Source organism: Mirounga leonina, unplaced genomic scaffold, assembly GCF_011800145.1.
Source record: "Mirounga leonina isolate KUSES-001 unplaced genomic scaffold, KU_Mleo_1.0 Mir_366, whole genome shotgun sequence".
In the NCBI taxonomy this organism is placed as follows: domain Eukaryota; kingdom Metazoa; phylum Chordata; class Mammalia; order Carnivora; family Phocidae; genus Mirounga; species Mirounga leonina.
The window spans coordinates 1,736,178-1,758,596 of record NW_023270709.1 but is presented as its reverse complement, the minus strand read 5'-3'; the positions used below and the strand labels follow the sequence as shown (position 1 = coordinate 1,758,596).

At 50.1% G+C, this 22,419-nt stretch overlaps 3 protein-coding genes across 7 annotated transcripts; 1 reads left to right on the top strand and 2 right to left on the bottom strand.

Moving 5' to 3' along the window:
- The first annotated feature begins 1,354 nt into the window (after positions 1-1,354).
- TUBB (tubulin beta class I) lies at positions 1,355-5,874 on the top strand. The gene is made up of 4 exons (XM_035030658.1): positions 1,355-1,597; positions 3,016-3,124; positions 3,377-3,487; positions 3,770-5,874. Exons 1-4 carry the CDS (start codon positions 1,541-1,543, stop codon positions 4,825-4,827), a joined length of 1,335 nt encoding a protein of 444 aa, XP_034886549.1. The 5' UTR covers positions 1,355-1,540; the 3' UTR covers positions 4,828-5,874.
- Positions 5,875-6,693: 819 nt separating this feature from the next.
- On the bottom strand, positions 6,694-17,575 carry FLOT1 (flotillin 1). Of its 5 annotated transcripts, none has more exons than XM_035030661.1 (13): positions 17,420-17,575; positions 17,034-17,227; positions 16,646-16,721; positions 16,468-16,558; positions 16,085-16,228; positions 15,829-15,948; positions 15,645-15,740; positions 15,268-15,420; positions 9,861-10,042; positions 9,632-9,677; positions 9,144-9,281; positions 8,727-8,891; positions 6,694-7,114 (listed from the first exon to the last, which is right to left on the bottom strand). In XM_035030661.1, exons 2-13 carry the CDS (start codon positions 17,074-17,076, stop codon positions 7,085-7,087), a joined length of 1,284 nt encoding a protein of 427 aa, XP_034886552.1. In that variant the 5' UTR covers positions 17,077-17,227; positions 17,420-17,575; the 3' UTR covers positions 6,694-7,084. The 5 variants fall into 5 exon arrangements, with proteins under 5 accessions (XP_034886552.1, XP_034886551.1, XP_034886550.1 ...); XM_035030660.1 differs by having other exon boundaries at positions 17,034-17,113; XM_035030659.1 differs by having other exon boundaries at positions 17,034-17,090.
- A 394-nt stretch (positions 17,576-17,969) lies between these two features.
- On the bottom strand, positions 17,970-19,292 carry IER3 (immediate early response 3). Its single transcript, XM_035030664.1, has 2 exons — positions 19,027-19,292; positions 17,970-18,931 (listed from the first exon to the last, which is right to left on the bottom strand). The coding sequence occupies exons 1-2, from the start codon at positions 19,234-19,236 to the stop codon at positions 18,671-18,673; spliced, it is 471 nt and encodes a 156-aa protein (XP_034886555.1). The 5' UTR covers positions 19,237-19,292; the 3' UTR covers positions 17,970-18,670.
- Positions 19,293-22,419: the final 3,127 nt, after the last annotated feature.

Genomic DNA, 22,419 nt, shown 5'->3' with positions numbered 1-22,419 from the left:
TGAAACAAGTCCTCTAATTCTAAATTCTGAACTCTCCCCCACCCCCACAAAATAATTGCTTTCATTGTGATCATGCCCTGAAACATAAAATATTCTCTTTTAAGTGGGTAGAGAAGGTCTTACACAACTTGGTGTTTGTTTTTTATTTAGGTGAGGAGAAATGTGTTGAATGCACTGTGAATTAATGATGACCTTGATATCATACGTCTTACAGTGCTTACCACACTCCATTGTTTATACACTTCCCATCAAATTGCAAAATCCTGAAGACCGGGGAACCAATTTTTACTCATTTTGTATCCCTAGCTTCTGGATTGGTGGACACTTAGTATCTATCAAATGAATTAACCCCTAAGAAGCACCACTCTGACTTGAGCACATTCTGTTTTCTCCCATCGGCCCCCCTCTTTTGTTTCAATCCTGAGGCTTTTGAAAGATTGCAACAGCCAGCCACCTAGTCAGTGAATTCAGCAAACTGAAAAACACTTTCACCAAAAGGTCTAGAGAGGCAGGCCGGAAGGCACTGAAATTCTGGCACCTCATCCATAGTTCTCTGACAAAAGCAGTGTCTTCAATGCTGCTCTAAGGCCCGGAACCCCTTACATGGACAGAAACTTCTGACTTCCAGATACCAGTTTTTCTAAACCATTCAACTTACTCTTGTGAACACACCCTCAGACTCAGACAATTACATCTCTATTCTGAAAAGCCATTGCTGCAATTTTGTTTCTCTTTCTGAACATTATCACTAGAAAACTTCCAAGAAAATAGCAGGAGGGCAGTCTCCTCTTCCTATCTGGGAGAGCAGCGGCTTACTGGAGTTCATGTCTTGGGTCACCAAAGGACCAGCTGTTAGATAGCAGAACAGGGTGCTGCATTTCTCCCCAATTTTCGCTGAACTAAGCAGCCCTCTCTTCCCAAGAGCTACCGCAGCAGGGAGCGTTCAGGGCGTGCCCACTCCACCTTCCAACGCCTGGCACCGTAGGGTTCCCAATTCCTGTATCCCCGAAAACTACTCCCTTTTAGTACAAAACACTCAGGCATAGGGGAAAGAAAACTTGCGCAAGGTCATTTTTCATAAACTAAAAAACCCCCCAAACCAAAAATCCAGTATCCACCCATCCCTCCCTTCATTTTGCAGCGTGGACAACAATGGAGGACTACAACTCCCAGTGAGGCCTGCATTCGTCCATCCGAGCAGAGACCAATGGACGTCTCAGACGTGACTGGCATCGACTAATCAGGTCCAGCCTCGATAAGGCTTTGTCTCCCGACCGCGGCGCGGGGCGCGTTCTCCCGCCTCCCAGCCTAGGCGCACGCGCGCCCCGCCCTGCCCGCCTTCCCTCCTTCGCCCTCCCCTCTCTTTTCTCCCTCTCAGAACCTTCCTGCCTCTGCGTTCGGACCTCGCTCCTCCAGCCTCTGGGACACGTCCCCTCCTTCCAGCCTGCGATTAGCAGTACAGAAAAAAAAAATTCCATATCATTTTCTTGCCCCGTACACACCTTGAGGCGAGCAAAAGAATTAAAAATAAATTTTAACAATGAGGGAAATCGTGCACATCCAGGCCGGTCAGTGTGGCAACCAGATCGGTGCCAAGGTAAGGATTTTAAACCTCTTCTTTTAACTATATTTCTTTTGAGAAGAAAAAAAATCCAGATAAATGATGAATGGTTGTGATATATATTTGCATACCATCCATAGTCAAGCTTTGCCCCTCAAAAGTTTTCCATATATAATAGACGTTTGTAGCTAGAATTTGTTTTTGAAAAATGGGGGAATTAGTCTTGGCTGGCTCATTTGGGGGAAGCTGTTAAGGCCCTTTCGGGTTTGGCGGTGGGAAGACCGTGGTTCTGTTAAGATTTTACTTGAAAGTGTTCTAACGGTCCGAGGACCGGGGAGGGAGGGAGATGCGGAAACGGTCCGAGACAAAGCGAGGCGAGGTTTCCCCCATGTACATCCCCCTTGGCTGGGCTTCGCCGGAGGGGGGAGGCTGGGCGGCGGCTGAAGGGAGCCCGGATCCCACGGTGGGGTGGGGGACGCGGTGCGCCAGGGTGGGCTGCACTGCGCGGTCCCCTTCCCAAAAGATAGGCATCTCGCGCGCCCGCGATTCCCGAGGGGCGGTCCCGTAGTTCTTTGTGGATGGAAAACTAGTAGCTGCTGGATTAATTTTATTTCCTTTCATCTCCAGTAAAGAGACCCTTTTAGGGCGTGAACCAGTATGGAGAAAGAGGGCAGGAGGGTCCTTTTCTTTAAAAGGTCCCTCAGGACTAAACGGTGGGAGAAAGGAAGAGAATCCTTATTTAAAGCAAGGGGTAAAAAGCTAGCAAAAGAAGAAAATTCCGAGGCCAAGGCAAGGGGTGGGTTTTTTTGGTGTGGTTTTTTTTTTTTTTTTTTTTTTTTGCGCGCGGTTACAGTGTAGCGGGGGAAGGGCAGGGAGGAAGTGCTGCTGCTACGTTGTAGCAGAAGGGCGGGGCCGGGGCGCCCCTGGCGCGCCGGGACAATGCGGCCCTGCCGGCCGGCTGGGGGCGCCCTAGCCCAAGCCGAGCCCCGCCTCGCGGGCCGAATTCAGGCCCCGCCCCCGCCCACGCGCGACGCCTCCCTTTGTCAGTGGCACGGCGGGCGCGGGCGCCGCAGTCACGTGGAGGGCGGGGTGGGGGGTGGTCGTTTGCGGCAGCATCTGGTCTGTCGAACCCCGGCCCATTGTGCTCGGCGGGAAGGTGTGCTCGTCCCGTGTGGTCGGCCGCCTCTCTCCCCCTCTCCTCACACTCCCACCCCACAATTTTCTGCGATCGCCGGGCCTCCTCAGCTGCACCTCGTCTCGCATTCCAAGCAGTGAAAGCTTCGGCTTCCCCGGGGTTGCGGGTGTCTAGTGGAAGGGTGTGGCAGGCAGACCGGGAATGCCAGGCCCTAGAACCAGGCTCACCACGGGTGTGTCTGGGATTAAAATGTGTAGGTCGGGTGGGCATAATTGGCCGGGACCAGAGCTGTGGAAGTCTCATTGCTTTCCCTCCGCAGTTCTGGGAGGTAATCAGTGATGAGCACGGCATCGACCCCACCGGAACCTACCACGGTGACAGCGACCTGCAGCTGGATCGCATCTCCGTTTACTACAATGAAGCTACAGGTGAGGTTGGGAACCCGGGGAAGCTTGGGTCCCATCTCCTCTTCCGCTTCTCTAGGGTCTTTCACCACCTTTGGATGGATTTGTCCTTTCTCTTTTTAAGGAGGCCTTGATTTGATTGCCCACCGTGGGGCAGAAGATTGACTCTTCTGCCCCCTGGTGGCCGCACTTGGAATCACAAGTTAGGGTCCCTGGCTCTCTCCCAGCCCCAATTGATCTCTTTTGCCAATTTGTACTCTACTTTATTCCATATAGGTGGCAAATACGTTCCTCGTGCTATCTTGGTGGATCTAGAACCCGGGACCATGGACTCTGTTCGCTCAGGTCCTTTTGGGCAGATATTCAGACCAGACAACTTTGTTTTCGGTGAGTTATATACAATGTGCTGTTCAGTGTATTTGGGTAAAGGAGACAGCAAGGAGATTATTGTTATACTGGAGTGCTTATCCAGGGCTGTATTCTGAAATCTCTAATGCAGGGTGTTGGTAGGGACTGCCTTAGATGGTAAATAATGGGGGAGGGATGTATCACAGGTGAGTGAGAAAGAAGGCACATTTGTGTACATTATTCCAAAAGTTGAAAGGTGGGAATTTGGTCCTTTATTTTCCATGCTTTACTAATCAGGTTTGCCTCCCGACCCCTTTCCAGGTCAGTCCGGGGCAGGCAACAACTGGGCCAAGGGCCACTATACAGAGGGGGCTGAGCTGGTTGACTCAGTCCTGGATGTGGTGAGGAAGGAGGCTGAGAGCTGTGACTGCCTGCAGGGCTTCCAGCTGACCCACTCGCTGGGTGGGGGCACAGGCTCTGGAATGGGCACCTTGCTCATCAGCAAGATCCGAGAAGAGTATCCTGACCGCATCATGAACACCTTCAGTGTGGTACCCTCACCCAAAGTGTCTGACACGGTGGTCGAGCCCTATAACGCTACCCTCTCCGTCCATCAGCTGGTAGAGAACACGGATGAGACCTACTGCATTGACAATGAGGCCCTGTACGACATCTGCTTCCGCACTCTGAAGCTGACCACGCCAACCTACGGGGATCTGAACCACCTCGTCTCAGCCACCATGAGCGGTGTCACCACCTGCCTCCGCTTCCCTGGTCAGCTCAATGCTGACCTCCGCAAGCTAGCCGTCAACATGGTGCCCTTCCCACGTCTCCACTTCTTCATGCCTGGCTTCGCACCTCTGACCAGCCGCGGCAGCCAGCAGTATCGGGCCCTCACTGTGCCCGAGCTCACCCAGCAGGTCTTTGATGCCAAGAACATGATGGCCGCCTGTGACCCCCGCCATGGCCGTTACCTCACCGTGGCTGCTGTCTTCCGTGGGCGGATGTCCATGAAGGAGGTAGATGAGCAGATGCTCAACGTGCAAAACAAGAATAGCAGCTACTTCGTGGAATGGATCCCCAACAACGTCAAGACAGCAGTCTGCGATATCCCACCTCGTGGCCTCAAGATGGCAGTCACCTTCATCGGCAACAGCACGGCCATCCAGGAGCTGTTCAAACGCATCTCGGAGCAGTTCACGGCCATGTTCCGGCGCAAGGCCTTCCTCCACTGGTACACAGGTGAGGGCATGGACGAGATGGAGTTCACTGAAGCTGAGAGCAACATGAACGACCTGGTGTCTGAGTACCAGCAGTACCAGGATGCCACCGCAGAAGAAGAGGAGGATTTCGGTGAGGAGGCCGAAGAGGAGGCCTAAGGCAGAGCACCATCACCTCAGGCTTCTCCGTTCCCTCAGCCTTCTTCCTCAGCTGCCCCTGTCCTCTCCCTCAGAATTGCATTTTCTGCCTCTATCTCATTTTATTTTGTTTTGTTTTCCTTTTTTGGAGGGGGGATCCTAGAACAGTGCCTGGCACATAATAGGCGCTCAATAAATATTTGTTGTTTGTTGAATGTCTCCTCTCTTCCACTCTGGGAAACCTAGATTTCTGCCATTCTGGGTAGCCCTGTATTTCCTTTTGGTGTCCACTTCTCCCATCTGTCCAGTTGATATTTCCCTTTGTTTTTTAAGGTAATTCTCCAAGAAGCTGGGTCTCACCAGATCCCATTTAGATCCCATGTGCTGAAAACCCAGTAGATGGTCACCATCCTAAGCCCATGTGGTAGCCCAGGGGAAAGGAAATCAAGTTACCTCATAGCAGTAGAGGTGTACCTATAAGGAAGGGGTAGGGTTTTCTATTCTAGAGCAGTTTTGGAGAGGGATATTCAGGCTATTGAGTCCTAATTTCCAGGGATTTCCTTGCTCCTCTCAGCTTCAGGAGAGGTGTTAACAGTATTATCTCTATTTTTCGTCTTCTTCCAAGCTCTGTCCTGAGCTGTTTTTTTTGCAGGGGTCTGCCCCACTCTGTTAAATAGGATCTTCCCTCTCCTATATAACCTCCTTCATGTTGGATTCCTTCCTTTTCCCCTGGTTGGAGAAGGGGGCCAAGAGGGGGAAGAGGGACTAGCCTCCAGAAAGACCCTCCCCCTCCCCACCTTTTCTTAGCAAACACCCAGCTCTGCTGTATATATATGGAAAGGTGTGTATTGCCACCTAAATCTTCTGAATCATTCTTCCAGAGAGGGGACAAGGAGACCCTCCATCTTGGGCAACATCTCATTTCTTCCTTTTGCTATTCCCTCCCCCCGCCCTTGGCTTCATCCTGTCCTACACTTCAAATTTCTATTTTGTGTTGAACTTGCTTTTTTTCATATTGAAAAGATAACATTGCCCCAAGAGCCAAAAATAAATGACAACTGAAAAAAAGTTGTGAGATGTGTGCTCATTTAGGGAAAGCCTACCAGTGGTACATGAGGTTCATGTTCAGCTACACATAAACTTTGCTCTCCATAAACTGAGACTATCTTTATACTTAATTGACCCTCATATCTTAACCCCGGTACCCAAACCACCCCACCACCTTCACTAACAGCCTCAATAACCAGGATAGGCACAGGCTCAAATACTGGATCAATGGACAGAAGCGGGAATTGAGATGAATGTTAAAATAGGGCATAAGTAGTTCCCAGACCATCGACATCCTCTTGGAACTTGCAGAAATGGAGATCTTCAGGCCTACCCAGAAGTACTGAGCCAGAAACCAGTTAACTAGCAATCTATTTTAACAGTACTCCAGGAGAATCTTGTAAGTGCAGAGTTGAAAGCTATTACTGCCCCACTTCCAGTGTATAGCACATCCAGGGTTCATTTGGGTTATGGTATCTTGCGGTTTTCTCTTACCCTTTGGGATTTTCTCGTTAACATAAAGGAAAGATAACCAGTGGGGGATATCACGTAATGGTCCCATTCTAAAGTAACACTTCCACCTAATACAACGTGCTTCTAAAGTACACAAAGTAAGTCTCAGAGCTACCCTGGAAATTTAAGTCTATAATTTTCCTTGGCCCTATTTTCAGTAATTGTGGGGACTAGTTCAAGTCTCCCCACTTCTTCCATTTCAGTATGCTTTTTCTGCCTATAACCAAATTTTGCAGAAAAAAAGTTGTACAATTTTAACAGTGTACAAGGTAACTTCCTTCTCCCATTCTAAAAAGTCTATTGAAGGGAATAAGCTACATTCCAGCGTTCATTTTGAATAAGTTCTGCTTTATTAAGTTAATCAGCATTACTACCTTTTAACAGCAGTTGATTTGACAAAGTTGAGAACCTCCAGGCCATCCCTCAGTTTTGGTCAGGAAAATTCAAGACAAAGGTACACACAGTCTAATTAGGAAGTTAAATTGGGGGTGAGTAGGATAATCCGAAGGCTGGCATGGAACCCCTGGGGGACTGGTAGTCTTGGCAGTGTGGGGTTGGGAAGAGTAACCCTTCCCCTCCAAGGCAAGCCACAAGACTATTTGGCAAGGAGATGAGGGATGAAACCCCACTGTCAGGGGCATGCTCAGGGAAGCCAGCTCTGCATGCAGTATGGGGACCATTGTGGCAACCATGAGGCTAGGCATTGGCAACGGTTGGCTCAAGCTGTTCGCAAAGGCTTGTGGTTAACCTGGTAAAAAGACAAAAGGGATGACACTTGGGAACCCTGTACCCTGTTCTCCCAGATCCCCATTTGGATGAGGGCTGCAGGGACGACACACATTTCCAGAAGTCTTCTAAGATGTTTTTTTCTGCCGCCCTACCTTACCCTCTTGTCAAGCAGTAATTAGGACCAATATACAGCAACAATCACTGAAAAGGAGTGGAGGGGGCTAGAGCCCTGCTTGCACAGACCCTCCTTAGCTCCTAATCTTTCAGTGCTTTCAATGCCGGCCTCAAGAAGGATCCAAGGAACCCAGCTTGAAGGTCACTGGTATGGTCTACTGCTTTCACTTATATATATATAATTTTTTTTTTAAGATTTTATTTATTTTTGACAGAGAGAGAGTGCACAAACAGGGGAAGCAGCAGGCAGAGGGAGAGGGAGAAGCAGGCTTCCCGCTGAGCAGGGAGCCCGATGCGGGGCTCGATCCCAGGACCCTGGGATCATGACCTGAGCCAAAGACAGACACTCAACCGTCGGAGCCACCCAAGCACCCCTGTAATTTTTTTTTTTAAAGGTACTTTGAGAGAGAGAGAGAGAGAATGTGCACAAGCAGGGGGAAGAGCACAGGGGGAGGGAGAGGGACAAGCAGACCCTGCACTGAGTGTAGAGCCCAACGCAGGCCTATCCCAGGACCCTAAGATCACGACCTGAGCCGTAACCAAGAGTTGGACGCTTAACCAACTGAGCCACCCAGGCGCCCCTATATAACTTTTTAAGCACACTCATATATAGTATGTGCCAAGCGCTGTCCTAAACACTGAAAATATTTACTCATTTAATCCCCTTAACAATTCAGTAGAGTAGATGCTATTATTAACCTGATTTTAAGGTGAGGAAAGAGGTACAGAGAAATAGCTAACTTGTCTAAGGTCACAGCTAGCATGCACTGGAGCCAGGATTCACACCACAATAGTATGGTTCCAGAGCTGGCTCTCTGACCTCTATCATAATCTATAGGTGAATAAACAGGCACCAAGAAAAGCCGTGATATGCCTTGGAATCAATTGTCAACAGGCTGCAACCAGTTGCTTGTACTGGTGGGGTGACCACAAGGCTCTAGAAGACAGTCAGCCTGGGTTTTTGAAATCTAGCTTTACCAGCTAGCTATATGACAGGGGCACAGTTCCTTAACATATTGAAAGTTGTTTCTTTACTTTGTAAAATACCATACACCCAAAGGATGGTTTGATTTAAAAAACCAACCATTTGTGTAGAAGCTTAGCGCTGTGGGGGCGCCTGGGTGGCTCAGTTGGTTAAGTGTCTGTCTTAGGCTCAGGTCATGATCCTAGGGTCCTGGCATCAGGTTCTCTGCTCAGCAGGGAGTCTGTTTTGCCCTGTCCCCCGCCCCCACTCATGCTTTCTCTCTCTCTCTGCAGTAAATAAATAAAATCTTAAAAAAAAAAAAAAAAAAAAAGCAGCAGCAGCTTAGCACTGTGTCTAGCATATAGAAAGCAAAAATGTCGGTGGCTCCCTGAGCCTCCTTGGTGCTGGTCTAGTACTAGGCCTGCTGCATCACATGCCCCAGGAACCCAGAAACTCACAGAAAATCCACAGCTCCCACCCTAGAGACCCTCACCTGGGAGATGCTGATGCCTGTGAGTCTCTCCACGCTCTCTGGCAGGCGGCTCAGGATGTCCAGTACTTCCCCAGTCACCTTGGCTGCCCCCATGGTCCCACCTCCACTGGACACCAGTGTGATCTTATTGGCTGAGGTCAAGGGACCACTGATCTCCTCTGCTACCTGGTAGGTGAGAGATGCCCACTCAGCACCTGTGGTCTGACCATACCCCTCCTAAAATGCCTTACCCTGGGCTTCAAGAGCCTTGATCTTCTTCACTTTCTAAGGATCATTCTTCCTCACTTCGGTCACTGGCTTATAATTCCCACCCCTAATCTAGAGTCCCCTAGCCTGGTTCTCCCCAAGCCCCTCATTTCCCCCCACCCTACAATCCCTGGTTCTGTTCCTCTCCTGGTGCCCACACAACCTCCAGACCTGGGGCAGCTTCTCCAGCAGCATGTCCAGCTGAGCAGCCTCCTGGTACAGCTGGAATGCTTCTGCCTTCTTGGCCATCTGCTCAGCCTCAGCCCGGGCTCGAGCCCCTATGGCAAAGGCCTCGGCCTCCCCACGCATCTGAGAATGGTACAGGAAACCGTGGTACTGATGGCTGTAGTTTTTTTTTTTTTTTTAATCTTCTTTATTCTTTTTTTTTATTCTTATGCTAATCCCCTACATTACATCATTAGTTTTAGATGTAGTGTTCCATGATTCATTGTTTGTGCATAACACCCAGTGCTCCATGCAGAATGTGCCCTCCTCAATACCCATCACCAGGCTAACCCATCCTCCCACCCCCCTCCCCTCTAGAACCCTCAGTTTGTTTTCCAGAGTCACTGATGGCTGTAGTTAAGGACAAGTAACCCCAGCTCAAAGAGCAACCCCCACTCACTCCACAAGCCAGCAAGAGCCACCTCTTAACTCACCCTCACAGACTCAGCTTCTGCCTCAGCCTGCATAATCAGCTGGGACCTGGGCACAGAAAGGGAAGTGGGGGGAGGCACTAAGGAAGGGCAAAAGGCAGGCCCCGCTGGAGAGACACAGGCTTCTGTAACCCGAGTTCCGTAGGAGTTCAGGTAGGGAGGGCCTCAGCTCTTCATATGGGGGCACGCAGGTGGTAAAGGACTAGGCTGGGGCCTGGGAGGGGGCATTTACTTCTCTGCCTCAGCTAGGCGCTCCAGCTTGTAGCGCTCAGCTTCCGCGGGCTTCCGAACTCGGGCCTCCAGCTCCTTCTCTCGTCGGGCGATCTCCTGTTCCTGCACTGCCACCTGCTGGGCCCGCTCCACCACCTGCACCTGTACCCGCTGCTCCTCGATCTGCTGCTTAGTTTTGGCCACCTGGGTAGGAGCAATGCTCAACATCAGAGCTGAAGAGCAAGCTCCCAGGCACCACGCAGAGAAGCCAGGGCCAGGGCTCCAGGGTGAGATATAAAAATAGAGCAGGTACATGAAATCAGTCCCTGGTGGGCTCAGCCAGCCCAGTGGAGTCCATTTCCCATATGGATCCCAATCATGGGTTGGGGGATGGCCTGATCCTCCTCAGAGGCAGCACTGAGGGTAGGACATTTTCCAAGCAACCTCGGCATCAAGAGCTGGATAGGGCTGGCATCCGGTCCCTGTTCTCCCTCAGGCCAGGCTAAGTGTCCCTCTGTTGAGCTCCCATAATAGTCTATTTCTCCGCAGTGTCCCTCTCTAGAGTATGAGCACCTGGAGGGCTCTGATGCATGGTGGCCGTCTCCCACCTCCAGCCGCACTCAAATCCATCCACTTCTCTCCATCTGGGCTGCTGTAACCTTCCTGCAAGCCACCATCCACTCCAGCCCTCCCTGCAATAGCTTCCTACTGGTTTGGTGGTGTGTGTGGGGGGGTGTATGTCTCTTTTCCATTTTTATCTTTTGTAGATGGTACACATTCAAAGAAAAAAAAAGAACAGTGAGAAGCAAGGTTTCTGTCCACTTATTTCCTCAAACTACCTTGTTCCCTTCCCCAGAGGCAACCATTATAACCAGCTTCTTCTGTATTCTTCTTCCAGGGACATTCTAAACGTTGACAAGAACAAGTACATATAGAATTCCTCCTATTTAGGCATATTTCATTTTCTTATTCCTGTGGAGTACAGAGATCTGAAGGCTCTTGCCAGGATTTTGGTGAGGAGAGGTACCAGAGAGGAACATGCTTCTTTATTGCTCCGCTGCTCTGGCTCAGCCATGGACCATCATCGCTGCGGGTCTTATCAAGAGCAGAGATGATGCCCCTGTCTTTACTGCACCCATGTGTTCACTCCACAGGAAAGGTGCTTCTAGATGTGGCACCCTGTGCTATCTCTGACCCTAAAATTTCAGACCGGTTCCAAACTGGACTAGTTGCTCTCTCCCTCAGTGTGCAGGATCTCTCTCTCTCTGTTGGGAGCCCCTCCTGCCCACTTTTTGATGAAATAACCCTCAGTAGCTTCCTTGGAAGAAGTACATGGGCAGTAAGGTTTTTGAGATCTTGCTTTTCTGGGATTTTTATTCTTTCTATTTGAGTGACAGATTGAGTACAGGTTACTATGTTAGAATTCATTTTCTATCTGAATTTTGAAGGCATTGTTCATGGTCTTCAAGCTTCTTGAGAAATCTGAAGTCATTTTGATGCCTGACCCTTTGTGACCTGTTCTTTCTCTCCGGAAGCTTTTAGATCCTTTGTTCTCCATGTTAAGAAATTTCACAGGGTAGTTGTTTTATTGTGTATTTGGTGGACTATTTCAATCTAGAAAGTCATACCTTTCAGAACAGATAAAACATTAAAAATTTTTTTCCATTGGTGATTTTCCTCCCATTTTCTTTATCCTGTTGATTTATTAGATTAATAAATCTGTAGATTAGGATTAATAAATTTATTACAATTAGAATCTATTAGAATTAGATTAATCCATAGATTCATTAGAATTTCTTCACTGTGTTTTTTTCCCCTCATTTCTGCCATCCTACTGATTTCTAAGAGCTCTTTTTTTGTTTTCTGTTCTATGCCCTGATTTTCTAGATGTGAATTCTTCTCTTATTTCACTGAGGATATTAAAAAAAATTTTTTTTCTTCTCCCTTCATAGTATGTATCCTCCAAACTGTTTTGCTGTTCGTGGTTTTAGTCTCAGACTTTAACACTGCAGGATTCCCTCACATATCAGGTAATCCTTGGCTGGCTGCCCACAGTGAAGGAGGTCTAAAACAGTGAAAGGAAACTGAGCGTGTGGGTGACTGTGGGCAAGTGGCTGAGGCTTGCTGACTCTGAGCTTTACTCTAAGCTTTACTCCAGGGTGATCTGGGCAGGTCATCTGCTGAGGAACCCATGATTCAGGATCCTTAAAGTCTTTCCCTTTGGATTGGTCATGTTCCTCAGCACAGTCTTCTGATGACTTCTTTGGAAGATGGGAGTGTCTGGGGGCCAAACGCAGTAAGGGGGTTAGGGGAGGCTGTCAGCATTTAGATTCAATGGTCACATCGTGCCAACCACTGATAAAGTACCACTGGCTTAGTTACTTTCGATGTCTTTCCGGCTTCCAAAACGATACTATGCTTTCTGTTCCTTCTGATCCTATTCTCTCCATCTGTTTTCTCCTTCTCCATTACTCTGTGTGGTTTTAGTGAGGTTTTGGGGGAGTGCAATTAACTGTATTTTTTCAATCCATCATCTCCGAAAAATCTTCCAACTTATCTTCCTGCTTCCTCTCTTGTCCTCTGAGAATCAATTCTCCACACAACAGCCAGACTGATCCTTGTAAAAATGTAAATTAGACCATGGCACCTCCCTGCTTAAAGTTCTCCAATAGCATTCCACTGGGCTTTGAATTCTCTTCTAAGTCTCCAACACGGCCACCTGAACCCTATGTGAACTGGCCCTGCCTGCCTCACCATCTTACTCACAGCATACCAGCCCCACCAGATCAGAACCCTCCTCTCTGTTCTTGGGACACACCAAGCTCTTTCCTACCTCAGGGCCTTTGCATGTGATGGTCCTCTGCCCAACCACATATGGCTAGTTATATCTAAAATTAATTAAAATTAAATAAAATTTAAAATTCTGTCTTCAGTCACATTTCATTAGCCACAGTTCCACAAGCCACATTTCACACACTCAATATCACAGCACAGATTTACAGCATTTCCATCATCAAAGAAAGTTCTATCTGAACAGCCTAGAATGCTCTTGGCCCACAACTCTTTACATTGCTGGCTCCTTCTATCTTCAGGTTTATCTCATAAATCACTTCCTCACTGAAGCTTTTTGGATCACCCCCAACCTAATATAGTACCTCTCCACTGTTTTTTTCATCACTCTATTTCCTTCATAGCATTTAAACAAGATAATCAGAACCTATGAAAGTTATTTACTTGCTTATTAGCTGTTTCCTGTGTTATACGCTCCACAAGGGCAGGAATCTTTTCTGTCTCATTCATACTTACATCCTCACTTCCAAAACAATGTCTGGCACATAGCAGGCACTTAATAGGTATTTGTTGAATGAATCCTTATTTCCCCAAGCACCCAGCACAAAGCCTGGCACAAAATAAAGAACTGATAAAAGTTGGAACAGAGCCAAAACCAGCCCAATCCTTTGATTTACAGATAAGGAAAGCCTATTTAGGTTAAGGACCACGCAAAAGTTAATGGTTTCCACTTGTTAATGCTTCTCAAACTCCAATGTGTACATGAATCCCCTAGGGATTTTGTTAAAATGCAGATTCTAGGGGCACCTGGCTGGCTCAGTCTGTAGAGCATGCAACTCTTGATCTCACGGTCATGCATTCAAGCCCCAGGTCGGGCGTGGAGCCTACTTTAAAAAAATCAATGCAGGGGCGCCTGGGTGGCTCAGTCGGTTAAGCGTCTGCCTTCGGCTCAGGTTATGATCCCAGGGTCCCGGGATTGAGTCCCACATCGGGCTCCCTGCTGGGCGGGGAGCCTGCTTTTCCCTCTGCCCCTTCCCCCTGCTCATGCTCTTGCTTGCTCTCTCTCAAATGAATAAATAAAAAATCTTTAAAAAAAAAAATAATAAAAACAATGCAGATTCTAATTCAGTCAGTAGGACTGGAGCTGGAGATTTTCTATCTAATAAGCTCCACAGTGATGCTGATGCTGCTGGTAGGCAGACCACACTGAGGAGCCAAGTACTATGCCACACTCAATTACCTGTCAAACCACCAGGAACTTAACATCATAAGCTAAAGCCGTTTTGCACTTCATCATCCTTTAAGCCTATACCAACTCTTGGCAAAAACAAATTTCCTAATATTGCTATCCTTCGGGTAAAGGTCTCAAAGTACAGTTGATTCTCATTATTCATGGTAGATCTGTTCTATAAAGTAGCCATGAATACTGAATTAGCAAATACTTATTTTGTTATTAGGGGAAATATACGGTTAGGTTCCTGTGAGCCCCTGTTCATGACAGATCAGTATATATCCTTGCTATATATGTGTTTCTGTTTAAAGATACCTTATGTGATACACACTGTTGATTCATTAACAGTGAAGTTGCTGCCCACAGCACTATAACTCATGCCTGAAAGCTTATCTAACACATGTAATTTCTCTATAAGGCATATCATAACCTCCTTGCACTTAGGAACACTTAACACTTTAGCAGTACGTTTGGGGGCCATTTTAAACAGCAAAATCAAAAAATGTAGCAGTAAATATACTGTGAAAATGACACTTTATATCATTAGAGCTGAAACAAGAAGGCAGAACATCTTGTTCAACCTCAAATGCACATCAGGCAACTCAAATTTTTCATTGCTCTGTGCATGTCTGCAAATGATCACAAAGGTGCCACAAGGACTGTTTCTGGAGTTACCAGTAAATTTTAGTGAGTAGGCAAATTCTCAAATACAGAATCTGCAAACAAGGAGGTCTGACCATGCCACCTTGCAATATCAAGGGCTGCCCATATCTCACTTTGCAGGATTCAAAGCCCAAGTCCATGTTTTCCTTCCCCATGCCCTTCTTGGATCACCAGGGCTGCTACAAGCCCATGGAAAATCAGAAAAAGGTGCCCCCTCACACAGCATGGCGAGTGTGGAGCATGGGCTGGATCTTAGCTCTGCTTCAGCCACTCATCCAGGTGCCCTTACCCAGCGGACAATCTGCCCAAACATATGATCCCATCCTACTGACCATATCCCTTCTTGGCCTTTACTTTTCTTTTCTTTTCTTTTTTTTTTAAAGATTTATTTATTTATTTATTTGACAGAGAGAGAGAGAAATCACAAGTAGGCAGACAGGCAGGCAGAGGGAGAGGGAGAAGCAGGCTCCCCGCTGAGCACAGAGCCCGATGTGGGGCTCGATCCCAGGACCCTGGGATCATGACCTGAGCCGAAGGCAGATGCTTAACCATCTGAGCCACCCAGGCGTCCCTTACTTTGCTTTTCAACTGAAATGCTTAGGTCTTTCAAATCTTCCTCATATGGAGGAGTTGGGTCAGAAATGTAGAGCCAGAATAGAGGGATCAGAGTCAGAATATGAGAAAATGTGGTGGCCTAAGATGGAGGGCTTGAGAGGAACTAACTGCCCAGTGTGAGAGCTCTGACCTGAAGTTGATAGGCCAGGTCAGCCTGTGCTCGGCGGGTGTTGACCTCGATGTCATATGCAGCCTTCTTTAGCTCATAGTCTCTCTGCGCCTTGGCCATCTCGATCTCACTCAGGTACTGAGCAGACACTTTTTCCTGCTTAGCTTTGGCTTCCTGTCCACACAGAAATCAGGGAGGAAATTAGAGCAGGGAGAAGAAGGCCCCAGGGGGAGAGCCTGCTCCTCACCAGGCTCCCCTGCACGTGGCCTCATCTATTTCCTCTGCCAACCCGGTTCTACGAGCCCTCACTCAGTTGTGCCCCTTCCATCCCCTCTCCCGCTGCATGCCCAAGAAGCCCACGGTGACCAAGTGATTCCCCCAAGTGGAATCTCTCTCACCCGGATCCCAGCGTCTCTTTTGGCTTCTGCTTCCCCAATCCGAGCATCTTTTTGGACTTGAGCTGTTCTAGCCTTCCCTAAGGAGTGCAAATAGTCCTGTGAGAGAGAAGCAGCATTCAGAATCCTCGGGAGGGTTTAAGAGATGGGGGCAGGGAACTGGAGAGGATCAGCTACCTAAGTTTACCTGATCATCATGAATGTCCTTCAGGGTGTAGCTAACCACACTGATGCCCATGTTGACCAGGTCTGAGGAGGCCACTTTGAAAACTTGCTCTGAGAATTTCTGCCTGTCCTTATAGATTTCCTAGGGTAACAAAACGGTGGGAAGTAGGAACTTAAGCTCTCAGTCCTCTGGCTACTGTCTCTTAGAGACTAGCAGGGTCCTTAGGTGCCACTCACTCTGGCATCTCTTCCAGATCTTTCCCTGCCCTCAAGCCCACCTCCACAGTCATGTGAGCCATGATAGCCCTCTGGTGGCCCTCCAGAGTCTCCAGTGCAATGTGGGCAATCTCAGCCTCCGTCTTCCCCAGGAACATCTGGCAGGCAGCCGCCAACATCTCCTTGTTCTGCCCCTGGATTTTCACCTGTAACCAGAGTAGGGATAGGGAAAATGTGGTGAAGGTCTCATGAAGCTAGGTAGGAAGCAGGAAGAGAATGGAAGAGTCAAGTGCCCTGGGAGTCCCTGAAGAAGGTGAGACTTAGCAGAGACATTTCTCTGCAGCCAGAGATTGGGAAGGCCATGGTCAGAAGATTCGTAATGTCTGGGGACAAAGAAGGTGATGAGGGAATGGACTCTGGTGGGGAAAGGCTCTGAAAGCCTCACCTGGGCAATGCCAGTGACTGAGATGGGGACCCCATGGCGAGTGTAAACCTTTTCACTCTTGACATTGAGGGTCAGTGTGTTGAGAGAGATCCTATGGGAAAAAGAAGGAGTGGACAGTGAGAAAAAAAGAAAAGAGAGAAAACTGGGGTTCCCCTTCCCTGGTACTTTTTCTACCTACCTCTGGATTTGCTGGATGCAGGGCAGGACAAAGACACGTCCTCCAGCCACCATGACTGGGGGGCTTCGGCAGAAACCTGCAAGGTGCGGGGGCAGTAAACCGCAGTGGCAGAGGCAGGGCTAGAATATGGAAGACTGAAAAACTGGAGTGGGCGGGGGGATAATCCCCACAAGGAAATCTGGGAGCTGGAGGGGAGGCAGTCTGGGCCTTGGAAGGGTAGCACTGGGAATCACAAGTGGGTGGCTTGCAGCCATGAGGTGGGGTGTGTGTGAGGGGGGGGGGTGGACAGAAGGCCCGGGCCTGGGGAGCTGGTAGGGAGAAGGGTAAGGGGTAGAGGCCGGACCACAAGGGTTTGGGGGGCACTGGCTGAGAAGAGAACATTACTTACCGGAGACCACCATAGCCTCATTTGGGCCACAGGTAAAAAACATGGCTCAGGTTGAAGCTGGAGGAAAGGGAGAGAAAGCCCTTGCGGGCGGGGTCCACAGGAGTGAATGTTCTCTCTTTCCCGTCAGTCTCGCCCAATCTCCAGCCACCAGGGCCCAGTCCCTTCCGCACCCGTGGGTCCGCTAAGGCATTTCCCTGTTAAGTCGCACAGGTCCCCAGCGGCTCTCTCCGCCTCCCGCCGGCTTACGGCCACTCCCTTCCCCCTCCCTCCTTCGGTGAGGAGTTTCTCGCTCCACTGATAAAGCTCTCCCGCGCCTAGAGGCCCCCAGACCTTGCGGCACCCTCCCTGCTCCTCCGCAGTCCGATTACATCCCCTTCCCCACCTACCTGCCCGCACGCGGGCGGCGGCCCAGCCGGGGCGCGCAGCGGGTCTGCGAGCGGAGCGGCGGTCGCGGGGGTGGAGGGGACAGCCTTCCAGCCAGCCCGGCCGACGCTCGCGCCCCTCACTCGGCCGCACCCTGTTGCTGCGGCAGACGCGACCCCGCCCCCCCGCGGCGGGCCACCCTCCGCCCCGCCCCTTTCCCGGCAAGCCGCGCTCGCGTCCGCAGCCCGCCTCCGGCCGGGCCTACCCCCGCCTGGCCCGCTTGCTGGGTGAGCAGCCAGCCCCGCCGCCCCCATTCCCCGGCCGGGAGCTCCGCCCCGGGAAGCGGGACGTGACCTCCGTGAGCCTGCAACCCAGGGCCGGGGAGATTGCCCCATCTCTGGTTTGCCCCGCGGTAACTGGGAAAACCACACACTGGGCAACGAAAGACTGCATCCGGTCACCTGGGGCGGAGCGCCTGCTGGGGACGTGGCCCCAGCTCCGCCCGCCTGCCCTTGGCGCCGGAAGGCGGGGAGGGGTGGGGAATCGCCGCTAGCAAAGATTCGTACACTCAGATGACTGACAATAAATCGACTTTATTTGTGTTCACAGAACATACCGGGCGACCCACAGCCGCCCGCTGACAGCCCACCGACCTTCGACACCCTAGCCACCCCTTGGGGGCAACTTCGAGAAGATCGAAGGCCAAGGACCTTATCCCCAATGGTCCGCCAAAGCCTCACGCAGTAGATCCAAGGAGTTGAAATCCTGGAGGACGGAATACCAGCCCCTAAACTACGACCCACCACCATCCTTGAGTCAGCCCGGGCGCTCTCCCAGATCCAGGACCTTTCCGTTCGTTCTGAAGGAGAACCAAAGCGCCCAGCCTCCACCTTTCCCACAAAGCTCAACAAATACCAAGAGTTGTGCATTTTCAGCAGGGAGGCACATCTCACACCCCTGCATAAGTTAAAATAAATATTACATACACCCCTCCATCACCTAGGGGGACATACATAAATACATATAAATATTAATTAGGACCAGTAAGAAATAAATTAATGACGCTCTTCCCCACGCGGCCTAGCCCGGGAGTGTCGGTGCGGAGTGTAGTTGCTCGTTTCATCCCAGGCTTGGGCTGGCGTCTCCGCTGCAGTGTTTTGAGTTTAAGTTGCCTCGGAAGTCCCAGTTTGGGATACGCTCTCGCGCACCAGGTACACCTGGTGTTTCTTTGGTTTTTCGGATTCTTTCGAGTGGGGGGATGTGGGGAGTCCCGGTTAGAAGGCGGCCGGGTGTTGTTGTAGGAAAGTGCTGAGGTCCAGAGCGTAGTCCGAGGGCTCAGAGGTCAGATTAAGGGGCTCGAGGACCGGGGGCGCCGGGGTGGGCGCGGGGGCTGCGCCGCTGTGGGGGTCCTCCGAGGCCAGCGGTGCCGGCACGCCCTCTTCAGCCATCAGGATCTGGCAGAAGATGACGGTGAGCAGGAGAAAAAGGAGCCTTTTGGCAGGGTTCGGATCCTCGACTGGCAGCTGGCGCCGGACCTGAAGAGAGACAACAAAGGCGACAGGTTGGCTGAGGACCCCGGCGTCCGGCCGTTCCCCCTGCCCCTCCGGCTGCCCACTTCCACGACACTCACCATTCGTGGGTAGAGGACCCTACGGCTGCGCTTCCGATGCCCGCGGGAGGCGCTGGGGCGCGCGGCAGGGGCCACCGCGGGCTCTGGGAGAGGGTCGAAGGTGAAGATCTCAGGACCAGAGCCCCGCCGGGGTCCGGGGCTGGCGGAGGAGACCGGGGTCGGGGCCCGCAGGACGGTCATGGTGGGGAGGGAGCTGCGAGAGTGACACATTGCGCACTGAGCGGAGCGGAAGGCCGACTGCGGACCGGCAGCGGTGCCGAGCAAATTATGTGCGCCCCAGAATTGGGCGGGTCCTTCTCGACTCCACCCGCGGCTGGGAGTGGTGGCCGGAGCAAGCTGGAAATTCCGACGGTTAAGCAAAGAAAGGGGGTGGTGACTTGGCCTGTGCAACCTAGCGCTGAAGTGTGTGTTGTGAGTGTGTGAGTTGTGAGTGGGATGGGTGAGATCCTGGGCTGCAGGCACATGTCAGGGCATGTGGTAGCTGGAGATCGGCCAGCAGAGAGCTTAGGAGGTGGTTGGGCCGCTGGCCCCATCTCTGGGGGGGCAGGAGGACTGACAAATCTGGCCATTCTGGGACAATAGTGACCCAGCAGAGTCAAGGAATTACGGTTACACACGCACATACATACACTTGTAGCTACACATAGAAAACACACGCTCGCCAAGAGGAAAGTCATTACAGAAATAGCCAAGAAGACAGAGAAATGAACACACTAGTACACACAGACATGATGTTGCCTGTCTCAGCACACACCACATTGTAGGGGTAGAAAAATAGTCCTTTCTTTCCTTCTAGCTTCTTGGGCTGGTCTAATAATTAAATTGATGTAAGTAACAGGAGAAAAACATTTAATTATGTACTTCAGGAGCCCAAGAAGCCAGGAGATTCAAAGGCAATTGAGGTTTATAGGCCATCTCCAGCTAAGGAACGGAACAGGGGCCTGGGGCTTCAAAAGAGAGGAGGGCAATTCACCAGCAGATGTTTGGGAGTCAGATGTTTGCCCTGCCTAGCAGGTAAGTCTTTTAGATAAAAAGTTAGCTCTGGTAATAGCTGTCTTTGTGGTTCAGGCCCCTATCTAAATTCTTCTAGGCAGTTAAGAGAGAGGTAAAAAGCTTTTCCCCCCGAGTCTGCTGGGTGTTGATTGCCTTCAGCTCAAAATAATTCACATGCCAAAGTGGCACATTTTGGGGTGGCCTATCCTGCTCCCCTTTACCATGCACATACACAGAGCAAAAGTGCAGAGACTTCGCAGGGGCAACACAATAAAGCTACCCACGCAGATGTGTGCAGAAAAGCTCACATAAGGCTGGTGCCACAAAACAAAGGCAAGAGGTTAGCAGCTGCCCAGATTTGTCCTTGTCGTAATAGAAAAAATAACAATATCTATGTAAAGACCACTTTAAACTGTGAGACATTATGCAAATGTGGTAATGGTAATAACTTAAGAGAAATGGTGTATTCTCATAACTGCCTTAGAGACAGCTGCTCATGGACACACAATTTAACATCCTTTGAGCATTTACTGGTGCCAGGCACCCTGTTAAAGGTCCTGTTGAGGGGCACCTGGGTGGATCAGTCATTAAGCATCTGCCTTCGGCTCAGGTCATGATCCCAGGGTCCTGGGATGGAGCCCCGCGTCAGGCTCCCTGCTCGGCGGGAAGCCTGCTTCTCCCTCTCCCACTCCCCTCGCTTGTGTTTCCTCTCTCGCTGTGTCTCTGTCAAATAAATAAATAAAATCTTAAAAAAAAAAAAAAAAAGCTCCTGTTGAAAGTACTGAGGTTGGTTTCAGTGTATGGGCTGCTGAGTGAGGCAAGCCAGACTCAGCTGGCACCTCACCCTATGCGTGGGGAGGGACGCCGACCAGGAGAACTCTCTTGAGGGTCTTTTTTTTTTTTTAAAGATTTTATTTATTTAAGAGAGAGAGTAAGAGAGAGAGAGAGTGTACGAGAGGGAGGAGGGTCAGAGGAAGAAGCAGACTCCCCACTGTGCAGGGAGCCCGATGCGGGACTCGATCCTGGGACTCCAGGATCATGACCTGAGCTGACGGCAGTTGCTTAACCGACTGAGCCACCCAGGCGCCCCTCTCTTGAGGGTCTTAAGGAAACTGAACACTAAGTGTACAGGGGAGACCCAAAGGAACTAGTGTTCCCGTCTGCTAATCAATCAGAAGAGGCTTCATGGAAGAGTGGCATTTGAGATGACTTTGAACAGTGGGTTCACAGGGTAGGATACCACAGAGTCAGATGTGGAATATGACTGTGAGGAAGAGAATGGAATCAGCAAAGGCCTTGAGCTGGAAAAGTACAGGATGTGTTTGGGGAATCACAAGAAAAACAATCTTACAGTAAGTTTCCTGTAAAGGAGTAGTGGGAAATAATGATTTGGGAAAGGAGGTGGGCAGAGTGGGGAGAGCTTAGCTGAAGCTCCAGGCCAGGAGATCAAGTTTGACTCTAGATTCTGGATTCTGAGGGTCACGGAAGGATATAAAAGGAGAGTAGTTCAAGCTGGGAACTAAGTAGGATGACAAGTATGCCCTGGATGGGGAGACACTGAGGCAGGGGATAGGAGGCTATTGGAAGGGTTCAGGTGGAAGGTAACAAGGGCCTGAGATGGGCCATGGAAGAGGGAACCAAGAGGAGGGGTGGCAGTGAGAGACATTCCTAGCATAAGACCACAGCGAGTTAGCAATGAGATGGGAATCATTAGAACCTGGGAGCGTGGAGAGTGGGGTGCCGACAGCAAGAGCGTGAAGGCATCAAGGCTGACTCCAGGGATTTGACAGGCATCTGGCTCGGTCTTTACTCCAGATCACATTATGCCTGGTGCACATGAGTACACGTATGATCGCTTCCGTTACAGGCTGTGTCACCCGTGTCTCTGTGCCCTGCATGAAACCCAGCGCAGTGCCTTACCTGGAGCAGTTGCTCAACAGTCTTGTTAAATGAAAGCTGAAAATGCAGAACCATAAATGCACATATGGTATTCACACCCTGGCTGGATCATCCTAAGCTTTGAGACACAGATACGCTCTTTCCAACCCCACCTACAAATTTTTAGCATCTTTTTTTTTTTTAAGATTTTATTTATTTATTTGAGAGAGAGAGAGCTCATGAGAAGGGGGAGGGTCAGAGGGAGAAGCAGACTCCCTGTTGAGCAGGAAGCCCGATGTGGGACTCGATCCCAGGACTCCAGGATCATGACCTGAGCCAAAGGCAGTCGCTTAACCAACTGAGCCACCCAGGCGCCCCAAATTTTTAGCATCTTTTTTTTTTTTTAAAGACTTTATTTATTTATTTGAGAGAGAGAGAATGAGAGAGAGCACATGAGAGGGGGGAGGGTCGGAGGGAGAAGCAGACTCCCTGCAGAGCAGGGAGCCCGATGCGGGACTCGAT